The sequence below is a fragment of the Aspergillus terreus genome, genomic scaffold (genome assembly GCF_000149615.1).
Source record: "Aspergillus terreus NIH2624 scaffold_3 genomic scaffold, whole genome shotgun sequence".
NCBI classification, from domain to species: Eukaryota; Fungi; Ascomycota; class Eurotiomycetes; order Eurotiales; family Aspergillaceae; genus Aspergillus; species Aspergillus terreus.
Genome location: NT_165926.1, coordinates 230,319 through 247,637, shown reverse-complemented (window position 1 = coordinate 247,637; position 17,319 = coordinate 230,319). Strand labels below are relative to the sequence as shown.

Sequence of the window (17,319 nt, the reverse complement as noted above, 5' to 3'; positions counted from 1 at the left end):
CATGCAATCAGTCCCTCACGGCCAACGCATGCAAGTTACGACCCAGACAATTCCAGCCGTACCATGGCGCCAAAGGGGACATTCCCCTGGTGTACTCCGTACAGAGTAGACCTCTAAAGCAAAGACGGATACCAAAAATAAAAAAACCCAATTCGTCTGACCTGCAGGACAAAAGTACCTTCCCAGAGTATGTACCTTGTTTCCGACCCCTCGCTCGACCTTGGATATCACTTATCATACACTTGGGCCCCCTCTCCACGTCAGCTTCGTCCGGTTTGCAACCCCCCTCACGACCTCGATCTGCCCGTCCGCGAAATCCAAGAAAATGCGCCCTGTTGCCCCATCGGTCCTCGACTCTCCCAGATCCGCAGCTGTCGGCTCACCCCTCGCCAGTTCCGCACCAACATCTCGGCCACCCGCTGACTCTCAACTTCTCGCTCACCGTGGTGCCCCAACCCATGGTCGCCCTCATCGGCCGAGCCGGTTAGCAACGGCCCAAAGACTCCGCCCAGCCGCTCAACGCTGAGAAGTCCAGCCCCCAGGTTGGCCCGGATGCTCCCCGCGATCCCCTGTTGGGAGACGTGCCGTTGCGACTCATGCAACAGAACCGCGCACAGACCAAACACTGCACAGATGAGGCTCAACTGTAGGGCGTTGGAGAGCGCCAGGAATGCGAGGGCAATGGCCTTAATTTTGGCATAACTACTGGGCGAGAAACCCCCGAGTCCGCTGCGAGCCGGTACATCACGCTCCGAAAGGCGACCGTACGAAATGTTCACCAGCACCTGGTACAGCTGTTCCGACCCCAGGAGGCCCCCAGAAAGCCCAGCCAACAGCGCCTTGAAAGCCCAGGCCACGCCAAGAACATGTGAGGCATTGCGCCGAGGCGCTTCCTGCTCGAGGACCTGAACGAGTTCCATGGGGATTCGGTCGCTTCGCACCGTAAGTTCAATCTTCTCTTGGTCTTTCTCGGCGGAGGCAACCTGGTCGGCAAAGTATGCGTACGTCCGCGCCGCCACCTTTAGGTCTCCAGCCTCAACAAAGAGATTCCGTACCGTAGGAGCTGGACGATCGTTAATACCACACGGATCAGCCTTCTTAAAGAACAGCGCCTACCAAAATATCTCAAATACGTGACGGTGGCTACAAAGCAAGAGGGCAGTCTTAAGGTGGCCGGGGCAAAATCTGCAGGGAGGTTCAGGAAGCTGTGCCCTCCCAGGCGAGCCAAGGTTTCCAAGGATTTGCCTCGTAGTGAGCACATCTCGTAGGATCGGTTAGGAAAATGCGCAAATGTTTTCCTTCTGCGTAGACTGCGTTCGTGCGGTATACTCGACCGGGCCTTCAGATGGAAACTCGATCGGATGCTTCGTATTCTTCCAAAGATCGTGGAGCGGCGTTCCGACAACTTCTCTTCGCCAGGGCAAGGCACCTCGTCTGTATTATGTTAGTATGATCAAGCCTAACGGGTCGACATACACCGACTGACCCGACGGATGTTGACGGCCACAAGGACCCTCCGAGCTCTGGTTCTGGGGAAGAGGCTCCAAATTCAGCTGGGGAGCAAGTTCATTGAATGCAATAGTCGCCGTGTGTTGATCAACGCAGGCTGACCAGTCGCTGCCATTCGAACATGTGTGGAGATCCGAACTTCCTTGCGACAAGCTTCCATCCGCGGAGTGACGAGCAATGAAGGGGGTCTGAGGCCGGCGAGTGTGTGCGTGCTCGAAGGAACCCGACAATTTTGGGCCCGCATCATCATATTCAGAGCTGGGTTGTCTCTCGTGGCGTGTATTGACCATGTCCAGGGGATCTGAGAAGGGGTCTGAACCGGGAAGCCGTTCAACCCCTTCTGCATTTTCATCGAAAGGGTTCTGACACTCAGGTCGTTGATCGGGAAGAATAATAGGCGTTGATGTCCGTTGCGACGGATGCCGACAGATGGTCGCACTTGTGAGTTCCGAATCCGCGGACTGGATAGTTTTGTCGCTCACCTGCCGTGAGCCTAAGTCTGCTAGATAACCTGCTTGTTGGAACACTTGCAGAAAGTCGGGGGCGACACTGTCGTAGTCAAGGCTTTTCTCACTCCAAAGGTTGCCCACGAATGCAGGATGGACCGGTTGATTATTGGAGCCGGGGTGATCGAGAACTGTCGCTGGGTGCTGACGCCGGTGTGAACGTAGAAGTGTCAGGAACCCTGACATTCGCATCAAACCTCTTCCAGTATGATTCGCAAGAGGATATCGCCCCTGTGTCTCATCGTTCTGTACAACACCCGTACAGGGCAGAGAGCCTTCAGTGACAGACGTCTCCGGTGGCTGCACAGACTGGTCCACTGCAGGTATGGCAGGGCTGTTCTTCGCCGCCAAATCTTCCTCTGCGACAGTGTCTGAAGGCCTGGCATTCGCCTCGACCGACTGACCCGTATTATCCGAATCCGCCTGGCACTCAGAGGCCTTGCCTTTGGAGCTTGAGGAAGTCTCGCTTTTGCTGGCTCGCGATTTGGATAAGAAACTGTCGAATAACCCCATGGCACCAATCGTGGTTCCAAAATAACTGAACAGATATGGATGAGATAGTTGATGATGGACAAAGATTGTCGAATGTACTGCCGTAGGGTATACCGGGACGTCGCTGAGGTGACAAGAAGCTCTTTCCACGCAGTCAGCGTTGTCAGTGCCTTGTTTTGATGAGGAAGGTGCCTTCCACGACCGTACAGTCAGCCAACACAGTATTCCATACCGCGTATTCCCGCCGTGTCCACCTCGCACCGATCCATACTCGCTACAAAGGAGGTACCCGTATGAATGATACGGTTACGACTGCGGCGTACAAGATCACGAGATGGAAAAACGGATCCGACAAGAAAAAGGAGCATCCACAGAGGAAAAGAAGGCTGTACAGTAGGCCAGTGGGGAAGATTGAAATCCAGAAGGAAAAAGAAAAAAAGAAATCTATTGTAAGACCAAGCGCCAATGCTAGGATTGTTGGCAGTAATAGAGATCCAGGAATCGAAAGGCCGAAGAAACATGAATTTTGGACACCATACAATACCTTCTTGTGATATCGCAACCCAGATATGAAATGCGCCGAGAGAACAGAAGACTTGCCTGGCCGAACACGCGTGTTTCAAGAAGACTGGGGCCGAGTCTCCCATGTCGGATCCAGGAAATCAAAGACAACGCCCGTTCAATGCAAAAAGTAACTGTATAAATCGCGCGCTGAGCGCAGATGCGTGTTTAGGTCATGATGCCTCGTCGTTTTCGCCTTCTAAGAGAATATATTGCAGAATATCGCTCAAGGTGAGGACACCCTTCAGCTTGAAATTCTCGTCCACCACGACCAGGCGGTGGACACGAGACTTGCGAATCGTGTCAAAGATGGTGTCCAGACCATCGTTCAACGAACAGGTGTAAATACCCGGGAAATCCTGGGAGATCATTAGTCCTGTAGAGCCCGGGGATTGCGAAACCAACGTACCCCGGGTCGCTTTTTCAAGGCCTCTCCAACTGTTAGACTCAGATCATCGTACACGCCTCCTTTGATCAAGGTAATCACGTCGACGGCTTCAAACACGTTATAAACAACGCCTGTCATGGTGAGTAAGTAAGGTTGGACGAATGTTCAAGAATGTCCAACGTAACGTCATACCTTCGGAGTTTAGAATGGGAACACTGGATATGCTTCTCTCGACAAGGATATGGATGACATCGATGACAGGCGTGTCCATCGACGCGGTGGCCAGGTTTTGATAGGTACCCAGAAGGATCTCTCCTAGAGGTTTCCGTAGCTTCTGTGTGTCGCTAACGTTCACGGCCACGAATTTCAAGATACGGTATTGCGTGACAACACTGAGGACATGGGAGCGATCCGTCTGGCTATCGTTGGTGACGAGTGGGATTCTGCGAGCGCGGGATTCGAGCATGCGGCGACAAGCCTCGTACAACGGCCGTTCCGGATCGATAGAGATGGTCTCAGGAGGAGCCACACCTAAAGCTTTTTCCACCTCTTCACATCCCTGTCATCAGCTCGAGAGTCCCTCTGGCGCCGCTGTTGCGATACCTACCTCGGAGGCTGTCCAGTCGGAATTGATCAATCTGATCAAGGGCGGCCGGATTTTGGAAATAATACTGAATGACGTTGATATAATCGGAAGTGGTCAGAAGACCGGCAAAGGTCGATGACTTGGAATCCCATAGGGGAGCGGAGACAATGCCTATCCATTTCGAAGTCGCCGTCAGCAAGGACATCTTCTTCGTCGTCACGGGGGAGGAGCATGGATCCACGGTGGCAACCGGACGGCTACGTGCCATTTTGGATTAAGATATTCAAGCTTTCCTTGACGGACAAGGAAGTATCGAAGATGATAAGACGAAAGCTCAGCGGGAGGACATCATAACTGGTGCGGACCTTGAGGAAGTTGCGGATGGCGCGCTACAAGTTGTCCAAGGGACAAAGGACGACGTTAGCCAGCCCATATCAACTCCGAGGGATCACCAGAGGTGTTCAATGCACGTGGCCGGAAAGAAGAAACGGATCCAACGGGACCCCGGCTGACAGGGAACGATCCAACAAAGGAATAGACCAACAAGGAATTGAGGCGATAGACGGCCCCGGGTCGGATTGAGGGGAATATAAGCAAAAAAAGCAAAGAAGAAAAACTCACTAGACCCTGGCGCTCTTCCCGGTCGATCGCCCTCTCGGGCTGGGATGGCGGCATTGGGCGAGACAGGCCGCGTGGGCGGAGATAGGAGGAGGGCTGGACAAAACCTGCCTCGTGAGTGGGAATGGGATGACGACCGGCGGAAGAGGAGAATGAGGGGGCCCCAGTGGTGGTGGTGGTATGAGATACAGGGCGAGACGTAGTGGAGGCCGTGGTAGTGGTGGTGGTGATGATGGAGGGGGAGGAAGTGGGATGGGCAGCAGTAGCGGGCGCGGGAGTAGTGACGCCGCCGCCGCCAGCGGGACCATCGCCCAAGTTGGGCGGCCGGCGGGAAGAAGCGCTGCCTGTGGGGACCTCATCCGCCATCTTGGTCAACCGTCGAACATATATGCCGGTGGTAGGTGGGTGGGGGCCAGAATCACAATCACTAGAACCTCCAGAATTCTACCTAGGAATGAAGAGGAGCAGAAATCGGTGGACTCACGACTGGGTGGTTCATTGCCGCCGTTACCGCGCTCTAGGGAGAGAGGAGAAGCTTGGAGGCGGGGGAGATGGGCAAGATAGGAGGGGTCTGTCTTCGTAGTTTTACATATCACGAACGACTCCCACCCAACGAAGGGCCAGAATACATAGATGATGTACCTTATGTATGCAATAACAGTCCAAGTAATGTAAGCAAAAAATTAAAAGCTCTATTCTATTCTCATCGCATCACTCAGTACACTCCCACTAGTCTCAACCCAGCCCTGGATTCCTCTCCGATCGACAGGTCCATTGCTGGATGAAGCATAGAGATTGATCTCCGCTACGAATCAAGCCGACTCTTGGAGGTCAGATGGCATACAGGACAGGGAGACCTGCAATATGATGGCGTTACGAACCTAATCCCCACGGGCGCCTGAGGCTCCCAGACACGTGACATGCGGTTGTCCACCCAGACCAGGAGGATGAGAATTGTGCCAAGTCTAGTCTATATACAGGGCTCTCGTCTATATATATATATATAGACTGCAAAATGCATCGGATATATCGAATGCAGAGAGAAAATGCAACAAAGAACCCAAAATACGCAACATTCCCCCATTCCACAAGATTAGTCTAGTTTAGTAGATCAACGGCCCGAAACAAAAGGGAAGAAGTTTCCCGATGGCAAGGAAGTTGGACCAGAGGTTGGAAACAAAAACCCTGAGCGGGGGGTGCAGCCGGAGTACTTCGCCTCATGCGTGCGACTCCCCGTTAGTCCCATTCGAAGTCCCTTCGCTTTGCGAAACACTGGGAAAAGTGCCGGTCTTCAGGTAATTCTCGAACTCGCCCACACGCTTTCCGCCCTGGATCCACCGTTCGCGGTACGCAGTCCGCCTCTGGTCGGCGAGCTGATTCAAAGCCGGCCAGTAAATTGAATGATCATAACGGAATTCGACATCCCCTCCCATAGATTTCATCAGCTGGCTCGCCGGCACATGCTCCCGCAGGTCCTCGTTGAACTTCAACTTCGTACGGGTAAGTGGGTCGATGAACGGTGTGATCAGCTTGAAGAATCCCATGATCATGAACGGCACTGCAATACATCGTTCCCGGTCAGTCTCACGAAGCAACTACGGAAAGGTCTACTCACTGTTGATCACCAATGCCCGGCCCAGGCGCTCGGGATAATGATTTTGGAGGAAGTTCAGAGTCTGTTTGGCCTGGCCGATGCTCGCATTCTGGCCCGACTTGGTCTCGTTGTAGTTCACGATCAGCGCCAAAGTCTCCTGGTCCGGGCCCATCAAGTCAATCACCCGTTCCAGCATGAACACCAAGTGCTGGATCTGGCGGTCGCTCTTCTCGGTGTTCTGATTGGATGGCAAAAGATAAAGGCACGGTCGTCCGTGGATGTCATAACCCAGAATCACCTGCTTCCCCGTTTCATTTTCCACCGAGATGTATTCCGGCGTCAACTTGGCAACCCCGTATTCCCGACGCCATGTCAGCGTCCGCTGTAATCGTGCGATCGCCTCGGGTACATTCCATTTCGTCGCCCGTAGGTACCGCAGAAGACACTCCCGAGTCAAGAACATGCGCTCGTCGTCGGTGATTGGTTCTGTGGGAGCGTTCTTCGCCGACGTCGTGGGAACGGTAGTCCATTCGGAAACGGCCTTGAGGACATCATCGTACTTCGACTTTTGGTCCGACGTGAGTTCGGCGGGAGGTGGGGGTTTCGAGGTTTCGAGAGGTCGAGGGAAAGGCTTCTGGATGAGACCATCCACAGCAGACTGTGGCAGGTCCGCTTCGATGTCCTTACTGCCGTTTGCCGAGGGCTCAATCGATTGACTGGGGATCTCAACAGGGGTCTTCGCGTTCCCCGGGCTGGAAGACGTCGGCGGGGGAACGCTGGTCTGTGAGTCGACCGCGGGGCCCTCGTTCGCGGGCGCCGTAGGGGCCGCAGTGGATTCGGACGGTGCGGACATGGTGAGTTTCTAATTGGAATTGGGGTAGAGTGGTCTTTCAATACAGCGGTCGCTTTGGGGGGTGTCTTCCATAATATAGCCTTTGGTCCTTGGCTAGCTGAACTTTTTCTCCCTCTTTCCCCTTGGGGTGGATTCAGCAATGGCACAGAACCCGACTCGATCGACAGGCCCACTCAGTGATCGTCGACAAAAATAACCACCACCACTGGAAGACAACCATACTGCGGAATAGGCAGACGGCCGCAGTGATACGTGGACGGGCGGGTCGCTGCAGCGCCCTCCCGGTAGGCGGTCTGGCGTACTGCCGGTGGCCGTGTCCGCCCATCGCGTGGGCACGCGTTCACGCGTTCTCCGTCGCAATTAATTATCCGCAACACTGTCACCAGCAAACATCGCTCACTGTCCACACCATGGAGGACGAGATCGTTGGAGAGCTCAATGAGCTCTTTTCCCCTGCCTCCCCAGATGGCCTTCCCAAAGATGTTCTCGCCGAGCTGCAATCCATCCTTCGCGTCCACTCGATCACCCCGCAGGAGCTTTTCTATAAATGGGAATCGTTCTGTTTGAAGATGGGTGCTGAAGAGATGAAACTCACTCTCGACACGGTTCGACAGCTTAAACAGGATGTCCAGGATACCCTCGAGCGCGAAAGTCGAGGCAAGGTGGGCCGGCAAACCGAGAAGAGGAGTGCCCCGACTGCTACCCCGCGGGCGACAGGAACTACAGATGTGTTTGGGATGTGAGTCGGAGAACATGATATTGGACCCTCTTCAACAAGCGACTGATATGGATTTAGGCTGGACGGATTGACGCCCAATGGTCGAACCCCGAAAAGTGTCAATGGCTCCGCGAAAAGAAAGTCCGACTTTGCGTCCCCTTCAATATCTAAGGCTGGAAAGATTGGAAGTGAGCAGTCTCCTATAGGCTCGAAGACGCCGCGCATTGCGAATGGCGCTGGTGCGGGTGATGGTCTGCAGTATGTTGCCATAACCCGTCTACCTGACGATCCGGATTGACAAACAACCCAGGCCCGTCCGGTTCGCCGACCGACCAAACCCAGGTCAGACCATCGAGACCATTAATGCTCATCTGCCCCTGCCGGAGACGCCCATGGCGCCCTTTTCGGAAACCCGTATACGGTGGACCGCGAACACCGATCTGAAGAAATTCGGTTACAAACCCTTGGCAATGCGCTTGTCTGAGACGTCCGAGATCTTAGACGACCGGATCGACGAGTTTACGGCCTTATTCGAGAAAGAATATGAGGGGGAGGACATCACATTCGGCAGCGCAGCCACGCAGAGTCAAAACGAGATTGTCGCTGTTGGCCGCATCGCGTCGGACTCGTTAGAAGGCAAACTCAACACCGCGTCACTTGTGCTGGAGACATCCCGACGTACGGGTGCAGGAATCCGGGTTCCTTTGAAGGTCGACTCCCTCCCGTCAGTGAACCTTTTCCCGGGCCAGATTGTGGCTCTTCGAGGAATCAACGCCTCAGGGAACTACTTTTCGGTCAAAGACGTCCTTCCCACACCCCTCCTGCCGTCTGCCGCCTCGTCCGCCGTGACAATTGATGGCATCAATGATCGGCTCGACGAAGCCGGATCGTCTCCGTTGAACGTGCTTATTGCCTCGGGGCCGTACACAACCGACGACAGCCTCGACTTCGAGCCACTCAACGAGATCTGTCAAAAGGCCGCGGACAGCTACGCCGATGGGCTCATCCTGATGGGACCCTTCCTGGACATCGAGCATCCATTGCTGGCATCGGGCGACTTCGACCTCCCGGAGACCGACTCGTACGACCCAGACACGGCGACCTTGACGACGGTATTCCGCCACTACATCTCGACTCCACTGCAACGCTTGGCCGCCGCGGTGCCCAGTATCACCATCGTGATGGTCCCGTCGGTGCGAGACGCGGTGAGTAAGCACGTCTCCTGGCCGCAGGAGCAATTGCCCAAGAAGGAGTTCGGCCTGCCCAAGCAAGTGCGCATGGTGTCGAACCCGGTGACGCTGTCCCTGAACGAGACTGTCATTGGCATGTGCTCGCACGACGTCCTCTACGAGCTGCGCCGCGAGGAGGCCATCCACGGCAGGCCCAAAGAGGGCAACCTGCTCACACGGCTGCCGAAATATTTGATCGAGCAGCGGCACTTCTATCCCATTTATCCACCTACAGCCCGCGAAGCACTGCCCAAACCCGGCACCGAGGACGGCGTGGCCACCGGCGCCATGCTGGACACCAGCTACCTGAAACTAGGGGAGTGGTGCAATGTACGACCAGACGTGCTACTCGTGCCGAGCATGCTACCGCCGTTCGTGAAGGTGAGCAACATCAACACACTGTACTTGCAAATAAGAAAACCAACTAATATAATCCCAGGTGGTCGACAGCGTGTTGGTCATCAACCCTGGTACTTTGTCCAAGCGACGCGCGGCAGGGACCTACGCGCAAATGGCGATCCACCGGCGGGACATTGCCGACGACGAGCGCGAAAAGAAGCAACTCAGTCACAAGCTGTACGAGCGGGCACGGGTAGATATCAACCGGATATAGGGCATTGGATGTGCATATACGATGTATAATGAGGCGTTAGGCGTGACCAAGTGGATCCATGGCAATTCATAGCAACGGGTATACATAACAGGATTAACCCCTAAGAAAACAAACCACGCCATCCCATAATTCATAACTACATAAACCCCCACCCCCAGAAAAAAGTATCACCGCAAACAAAGCGTCCTCTTCCCGCCCATCAACTTCCCAGCGCCTTTCACTCTGACCTTGGCACCGGAGCTCTTCCCCGCACCGCCCCCGGACGCAACAAGCGCTTCGAGCCCCAGATCCCGCCAGACCGTCTCGCGCTTGCGCTCCATGGCGCGCGTGATGCCAAACGCGGCGTGCTGGTCGGGCACGACGTCGTCCTCGTCCTCCGGGTTGGGCGGCTGGTACTGCGGCGGGACGTAGATGTCCTCGATGGGGAGGAACGAGGGCATCAGCGTGGGCGAGGAGGAGCCGTATGTCACGGTGTGGTTGTGATAGAGGTGGGAGGAGGATGCGGAGGCTGTGAGCGAGGCGGATTGCGAGGTGTGTGGGCGGGTGAAGTCTTCGAAGTGGTCGGCGAGACGGGGTTGGTGCATGTGGAGATGTGTTGCGGAGGAGTCTTTGCTCTGGGTGGGGGTTAGTTGGTTTACTAGGTGGTCTTGCGGGTGAGGCTGGGTACCATTTTGAGAGTATCTCTTGTTTGGAAGTTCAGGGGACTGGTTGTATGTAAACGATGTGTATAGATGAAGGGAGAGTAGTTGAGATCAATTGTTGATCAACATGAAGCAGGCATTCTGCCCGGTTTATTCTTACCGCTTTGTGATTTAAGGCGGTGTAGTTTCATAATCGTCCTACGCTTTCATATTATCTGGTTCGATATTTCATTGATCATGCCATAAAAGTCTAAAACTACCCATAGTACAAATATAGACATCCATTAATGATTCATGATTGCATTTTGTAATCCCGAGATATTACCCTACCGATAATAAGTCCTCCAGGAAAGAAGTCTACAGGTTCGTGCTCATGCGGTGCACAATCGGGACCGCACTGGGCGGCAGACTGCCCATCTCCGTGACCACCATGTCAACGTATTCGGCCGGAGTGACATCATACATGATATTGAGTAGCTGGAGATTTGGGGTGTCCTTCCAGTTACTAAGCGGGGACGAGTCTTTGGAGGCGAGCGTGGATTCCGACGGCGCGGAATTCGCAGCACCCTTGTTGCCGCCCTTCTTCGAGTCGGCCTGAGCGGCGGCGGCGGCGGCCGGGTCGGGGACTTGGGTCACCTGGTGTGGGGGCTCATTGACGACGAGCTCGTCGGCGTCGGCGATTTCGTTGACGACGATACTGTCGAGCGCCACGCGGTCCGTAAATTTCACCGTCTCACAGCAGACAATCACGGGGACCTCGACACCGCCGGCGCGTTCCTTAGCCGACATGGCGACCAGCGCGGTGCCGACCCGGGAGTATAAGCGTCCATTGCTGGTCATGGCGTGGGCGCCGAGGAAGACCTTGGTGGCATCCTTGATGGCGTGGCTGATGCCGTTTATGAGCGAGTACTGCACGTCGAGACCGGCGTTGGCCAGGGTGCGGGCCAGCGTCTTGCCCTCGAACAGCGGGCGCGAGTCGATGATGGACACGCGGAATTTCTTGCCTTGCTTGTACGCCGTGAGAAGAGTTTGCTTGACGATTGAACTGCCCGCGAATGTCACGATCACGTCGCCGTCCTGGATCTTCTGCGCTGCGCTACCGGCAATCACCTGGTCGGCAACGGTGATCTTCTCCCGGATGAAGCTGTCAATAAACTCGCTCAGCGTGGTCTTGGCCGTCGCTTCGGGGACGGACGGGTCGATGGAGGAAATCGCCAGCTTGAGCGCACGGATGGCGTTACCCTGGCTGATGGAGAGGGGACGACATGTGGAGAGGTAGGTGATCTGGTGCGACAGGTGTGTAGTCAAGTGACGGGAAAGGGAGGTGCCCAGAGGGGTAGTATAAGATTCGATAACCTAGAATTGAGCGAGTTAGCGTCAGACTGTGCAAGAGAACGCCCCATCGGAGACACAGGAACTACACGTACACGCTTGAACGCGAGCAACGTAGCCACACACCGCGCACTGCTACCACAAACCACGTAATCCCTCATCTGCAATCCCAACGCCAGAACCGCCGGGTGGACTTCCTTGGCAGCGCCGGCGATTGTCGTCCGTCGCGGCTGTCCATACAGATGACCAAAGACGGCGACGTTCTTGTCCTCTTGTTTCTTCTTCTTCTGTTCCGCCGCAGCAGCCGGAGTACCGGCCTGCGCGGATCCACGACGGTGTCGCTGGCCTTTCTGCTGTGATCCGGCGCCAGCGTCCTTCCCACCCGCACCACCTCCTGCAGAGCCTTTCTTCCCTGCAGCATGGGCGCCAGGTCCACCCGCACCACCGCCCGCACCTTGCTCTCTTTCGGCCTTTTCTTTGGCTCTCCGGGCTTGTTTTTCGGCCTTGGCTCTCTTCTTCAATTCCGCGGGAGACAGGCCTTCACCTCCCGCCGGAGCGCCGCCATCGGCCGGGCCATCTTTCGCTTTGGAGGGTTGTTTGGGCTGTTTGGGTTGTTGCTTTGCGGGCTTGGATGCGCCGCCGGTCGACGCTTCCGGGTTCATCTCGGGGGCCGACTGTGGTTTCTGCTGCGACTGGGCGGTCGCGGAGACTGGAGCGGGAGATTCGGAGGGAACGGCAGTTTGCGCCGGGTCGACAGGTTGCGCCATTATAGAAGAACGGGGAGGAGGGCGATGACGGAAGAGGAGAGGGGCATTGGAGACTTTTTTCTTGGAGGTTGTGGGGGGAAGGAAGTTCCAGTCTGGATTGAGTCATGCGGGATGCCATAAGCAGCCCAACCCTAACTAACTAACTAACTAACTAGCAAACATCTTCCAGCGGCCTCTCTTCCAGAACACCTCCTCAGCAGTGACTTGCATCCCACTACTGCACGCTATCAGTCGATCGGACGGGTTCATAACTCATTATTACGGAAATAGGGCTCTCATGCATCTACGCATCTGATCACTCAATCCAGTGGCCGTCTGTTCAGATTGAATTAACGGAATTCCATCATGCGTCACATCCTGGTATTCTAGCATTCAGTCGTCTCATCGTTGCATCGCAGAACTCGACAGAAACAAGATAAAAAACAGTGAGGAACAGAAGAAAAAGCGTCCTCCAACGCCAGACCAAAACCATCACAATATCCACCCAAAGCTCAGCCAGAAGCCAAAATTTATAGCATAAAAATATACGGAAAGAAGAAAATGTCCATCGAGTCTCATCGACCATTGACCGCAATGCTACCAAGCGCCCGTCGTTTCTTGCGACTTCCCGGGGGCTGGGATGGGCGGAAGCGTTCATGATCCGACGCCAATTTTCGCTTGAAAATGTTCAAGTCACCCAGAAGTTCTTCCATATGCGCCTGCATCTCCTGCGCCTCGAGGTGGCCTGACTCGAATGGTAGGTTCTCATCTTCCCAAATCGAGTCGGGTCCCGGTTCGGCGTCCGATGTTGGCGATCCGGGGCGATTCTCTTTGTCTTCAGTCACCGAGACGGAATCGGTTTCCTCCACCGGGGAAAGAATACTTTTGCGCTTCTCCACGTGGACCGGAGGGATCGGGTTTTTGAGACTGTCAAGCGCTAACTTCAAGTGGTTGCGAAGGGCTTCGTTTTCAGTCTGCAGCTGCTTGATCTTGCATTCGCTGACCATCTTGGTCTCTTCCATCAGTCGCTGCAGTTTCTCCACCTTCTGTTGATATTCTTCCAGCTTCTCGTTCTGGATCTCGCTTTCGCGGCGGTTCGCCGCGGCCTGGCTCACGCTCAATTGCAGTGTGCGAATCGTTTCGGCCATTTCAGCGATCTGCTGGTCACGCTCGGCTGCAGACAAATGATCCTGGTTCACACGGGCACGAGTGCGAATATGCTTCGCCTGGTCTGCATACCGCAGCGTCGAGAGAGTCTCTTCATAGTCGCTCGGGGAAATACAGGCTATCATAGCCGTCTTGGAGTTGCCACCCAGACTATCCTTGAGGAGCCACGTCAAGATCGAATCCCGGTACGGCACAATATCCTTGCCTTTTCGTTTGCCCGGCCGGCCTTGTTTGGGATCAGCCAGAGCAGCAATCACGCGGCCGAGCGTAGTCAGAGATTTGTTAATATTGGATCCCTCGCGAAGACGTTGTCCCGTAGCTTCGGTTGACTTGGCTCGCTCGGATCCAGCCAGATCCACCAGACGTATCCGCGCAGTGCGCTCGGTGGTCTCATCTGTTGAGAGATCGTGGTGGATCTGCTTCAAAGTAATGGTAAAAACTGCATGCGATCGCGAGGACGTATCGTTCATCTTCGTGCTGGCCACCGTCCGGGAGACATCACCTTTGCGCATATACTTCATGATTTCGGAGTAGTTTCTCACCGTCACCTCCGTTAGATCCTTGACATAGGGACCCTCGGTGGGAGACTCGCGGATGCGAAGGTAGTGTGGCGGGTCGGTACGCGGTACTAGCAGGTCGCGCACATGTTCGTTGTAGACCTCGAAATAAGAAACGCGGACGTTGAAGCTCACATCGGGCGATTCGACATTCTCGATGCGTTGGAAAAGATCCTCGCAGGTTCGCGGGATCAGACCCGGTTGGTCGGGGCTGCCCATCATGGTGTAACTCTTGCCGGAGCCGGTCTGACCGTAGGCGAAGATACAAGTGTGGTATCCTTCGAAATTGTGATCTAGGAACTCCTCTCCAAGGCAGTTGTACACGTCTTCCTGGGTGGCGTAATGCTCGTCCTGTTCGTCATGGGACCAAAACGAGTTATCGAATATGAAAGACTTGTCTTCCAGTATCTTTCCGCGGGCCTGCGACTTTGGCTTTCCAACATCGCCCGGGTTGACTCTGGGCGCTTTTAGTTTCGTTGTCTGCGTGTGCGGATCCATCTCAATCAAACAGTCCGCGTTCCGCTCGATCTCTATACGATGCCAGTGGAAGCAGCGCGTTAGTCTGATCTGCGTGTTCGACGATCCCTATCTTTGCGCTTCCGTGACATACCTCTGGGGAGGAAATTCCTCACGCGCACCACCACACGAACATTTCCTCCGGGCGATGGACTGGAGACCGCGTCATGCCGTGTTGGCACCATGGCGACGCTTTCGCGTGCGCGGAGCGACGGGGTGGAAGCGGTGGAGCGCAAGGCTGCGGCCGAGGCGGTGGTCGAGCGGATAGAGGGGCTGGTGATGCCGGTAATGACGGAGGCACCGGATGACGAGACGGAGGAGGAGGCGGGGCCAGGCCCGTGGAGGTGTTGGTAGAAATGCGGGTCGAGCGCCATGGCTTGGTTGCGATCCCTCAATAACTGTACAGACTGAGTGACGAGCTCACGTTGGCGATGAACGAGGTGATGGTACATACAGGCAGGTGTACCACCTCGGATGGAGGGAACGGCAGGCGCAGGCGCGAACTCGATGTCAATCAAGGGCTCGGGGGAATCGGCGCGGATCGTGGCTGCTGGGGGGACGCAGTCGCACACTTAGTCCCGTCTGGGAAACCGACCACAATCGAGGTTTCAGCAAATGGAACTCGACTCAGTCTGGATGGGGGGATAGAGGGACTTGACAGGTCGCATGGAATGATGCTGTGACCCGGGTGTAAACAGTGGATCACAGGGGAGACTGACTTCTGCGATGGAGGATAAAAGAGAGAAACATGCAGCGCTGCGGCGCAAGGGGTGGGATAGGGAGAGCGACAAACGAGAGAGGAGAAACCTCCACAGGGGGAGAGAAGGGAGAGAGAAACAACAACACGATGGCTGGAATGTTCACACCAGATCGCACGTTGGAGATCGAGTTGTACTAATACCAGCTGGTGCTCGTTTGGGTTTTGCCTGATCGGGCAGCGGGAAGAGCCTGAGGCAGACACCGCCTTTTCGCCGTCCTCCGTTGCCATAGCAATCCACCTTTACTGGCTTCATCGCGATGACTTCGTCCTTATCGTCTTACCGCTTAATCGCATATGGTATAGGAAGGGCTCGATATTACAATGAGATTTACTGCTTGAACAGAGTGTATCGGTTCATTATCGACCAGCGGGCTGCAGCGAATGTCCCAACTGGCTTCCTATCATGCAACATACATACATCCAGTAACACTAACAGATATGATTAGATCTCAACGAATGATCCATTCACGGGAGTGATACATCCATGGCTATTTGTTGGTCCCAGACATGACACCAGAATGTAGAAGACTCTCCCACTCCGGCTTCGCCTATTTGAAATCGGCAGTGGCAGCCTCATACGCATCGGCTTCATCAGGTCCTTGGCTGCCTTTCATCATCTTCTCGCCGTCAGTGAACGAGCGGTCCGGTACGGGGTTTCCGTCCTTGTCCAGAGTCGTCTCCAGCTTTTCCTCAGTATTCCAGTCGGGGATCTTGGATCTCCCCTGCTGAGGTTGCAACGTCGAAGGCATCTTCTGTTGCACAGTTTCGCCGAAGCGAGCCGCGGTCTCTCGTGCGGATTGCATGATGATTGCTAGTCGCGTCAGTTACTTGACTTTCATCGGCTGCAGGGATCCCGGGACCAGTCTTGGAGACCTGTCCCTTTGCAGCTGCATCGTGGTTGATGGGTGGCCCACATACCGGTTGATTGAAAAGTGTGGATTTGGTAAACAAAGTCTTGGTGCACAGTTACATTGATTCTTAGCTTGGAGCTACCACAAGGGAATTGTGTGTTGCGGGGTTTATATAGAGACGGTGGCGACAATGATATGATGATGACGACGACGACATCCAGCATCACCACCATGGTTCTTATCCGGACCAGGCAGTCATCGGGCGATCTGGCGCCACCCACTGCTTGACAACGAGGGCTGGACGCTATGATTCCTCGATGTCATGGTGGGATCATGGTTGAGCCAGTCCGGGCCGTTGTAGGGATGGAGAAGGCTCTCCGCAGAGCTCGAAACGGGTTGCACGGATGGCCTCATGATCTCACGTCCACATTAGGAAAGGCGAATGGCTAAGTGAGTTTGAGTTCTTCTTGGGAGTGCGTGTCATTCTGGTCGGTCGCAGTCGTGTAGTGGCGTAGTCACTGTCGACACATTAGCTTCTTGCCGTCCAGATGATATTATTGAGCAGGGATCTTAACTATTGAGTGAGTATCTGCTCTAGAACAAGCGACTCATTCAGCCCGAAAGCTCCACTGGGCGTAGTCTGTAGAATCATCAGCGTACAGCTCCTCCTGTCACCAGCCAGCCCTAACATCCTCCTCACCGACATGGCCATCACCACTCCAACCAGCGGTATACTCCTTTACGCATTCATTCTTCAATTCAGCCCTATCCGTGCGGGGCGAGGACCGAACTCCACTGCAGTGGATAAAAAGGGTCGAGCCTGATGCGAGGGCGATGTCTGATTTGGCTGTGTGGATTGTCGCAATCCAGGCAGCAACAATAATAAACAGACGGACGACTTCGTCTGCGTGCGACAAGCGATTAGGGCTGCGATCGCCGCAAGATCATCGACAGTCTAATCTGCAAAGACGCCATCGCCGGGCTGGGCGAGATCGGAGCGTCCCCGTCGGCTGCTCCAACTGGGAAATGACTATGACTCCAATCTGCAAAATTTTGCGCCCGGCTGTCCCCCTCCGATTGCC

The 17,319-nt window shown here is 55.0% G+C and overlaps 7 protein-coding genes across 7 annotated transcripts; 1 reads left to right on the top strand and 6 right to left on the bottom strand.

The window, feature by feature from the left end:
* Positions 1–287: 287 nt before the first annotated feature.
* ATEG_01977 (uncharacterized protein) lies at positions 288–2,528 on the bottom strand (the record flags this gene model as incomplete). Its single annotated transcript, XM_001211155.1, has 3 exons — positions 288–1,063; positions 1,117–1,434; positions 1,487–2,528. 3 exons carry the CDS (start codon positions 2,526–2,528, stop codon positions 288–290), a joined length of 2,136 nt encoding a protein of 711 aa, XP_001211155.1.
* A 713-nt stretch (positions 2,529–3,241) lies between these two features.
* snf4 (AMP-activated serine/threonine-protein kinase regulatory subunit SNF4) lies at positions 3,242–5,026 on the bottom strand (the record flags this gene model as incomplete). The annotated part of the gene is made up of 6 exons (XM_001211154.1): positions 3,242–3,427; positions 3,478–3,587; positions 3,649–3,987; positions 4,064–4,299; positions 4,346–4,431; positions 4,664–5,026. The coding sequence occupies 6 exons, from the start codon at positions 5,024–5,026 to the stop codon at positions 3,242–3,244; spliced, it is 1,320 nt and encodes a 439-aa protein (XP_001211154.1).
* An 851-nt stretch (positions 5,027–5,877) lies between these two features.
* Positions 5,878–7,107, bottom strand: ATEG_01975 (CRAL/TRIO domain protein; the record flags this gene model as incomplete). The annotated part of the gene is made up of 2 exons (XM_001211153.1): positions 5,878–6,218; positions 6,276–7,107. 2 exons carry the CDS (start codon positions 7,105–7,107, stop codon positions 5,878–5,880), a joined length of 1,173 nt encoding a protein of 390 aa, XP_001211153.1.
* Positions 7,108–7,517: 410 nt separating this feature from the next.
* Positions 7,518–9,667, top strand: ATEG_01974 (DNA-directed DNA polymerase alpha subunit POL12; the record flags this gene model as incomplete). The annotated part of the gene is made up of 4 exons (XM_001211152.1): positions 7,518–7,846; positions 7,904–8,083; positions 8,136–9,435; positions 9,494–9,667. 4 exons carry the CDS (start codon positions 7,518–7,520, stop codon positions 9,665–9,667), a joined length of 1,983 nt encoding a protein of 660 aa, XP_001211152.1.
* Positions 9,668–10,665: 998 nt separating this feature from the next.
* ATEG_01973 (translation initiation factor eIF2B subunit delta) lies at positions 10,666–12,407 on the bottom strand (the record flags this gene model as incomplete). The annotated part of the gene is made up of 2 exons (XM_001211151.1): positions 10,666–11,664; positions 11,736–12,407. The coding sequence occupies 2 exons, from the start codon at positions 12,405–12,407 to the stop codon at positions 10,666–10,668; spliced, it is 1,671 nt and encodes a 556-aa protein (XP_001211151.1).
* Positions 12,408–12,961: 554 nt separating this feature from the next.
* On the bottom strand, positions 12,962–15,000 carry ATEG_01972 (kinesin-3 family protein uncB; the record flags this gene model as incomplete). Its single annotated transcript, XM_001211150.1, has 2 exons — positions 12,962–14,565; positions 14,721–15,000. 2 exons carry the CDS (start codon positions 14,998–15,000, stop codon positions 12,962–12,964), a joined length of 1,884 nt encoding a protein of 627 aa, XP_001211150.1.
* Positions 15,001–15,934: 934 nt separating this feature from the next.
* Positions 15,935–16,470, bottom strand: ATEG_01971 (uncharacterized protein; the record flags this gene model as incomplete). The annotated part of the gene is made up of 2 exons (XM_001211149.1): positions 15,935–16,197; positions 16,305–16,470. The coding sequence occupies 2 exons, from the start codon at positions 16,468–16,470 to the stop codon at positions 15,935–15,937; spliced, it is 429 nt and encodes a 142-aa protein (XP_001211149.1).
* Between the last annotated feature and the right edge of the window lie 849 nt (positions 16,471–17,319).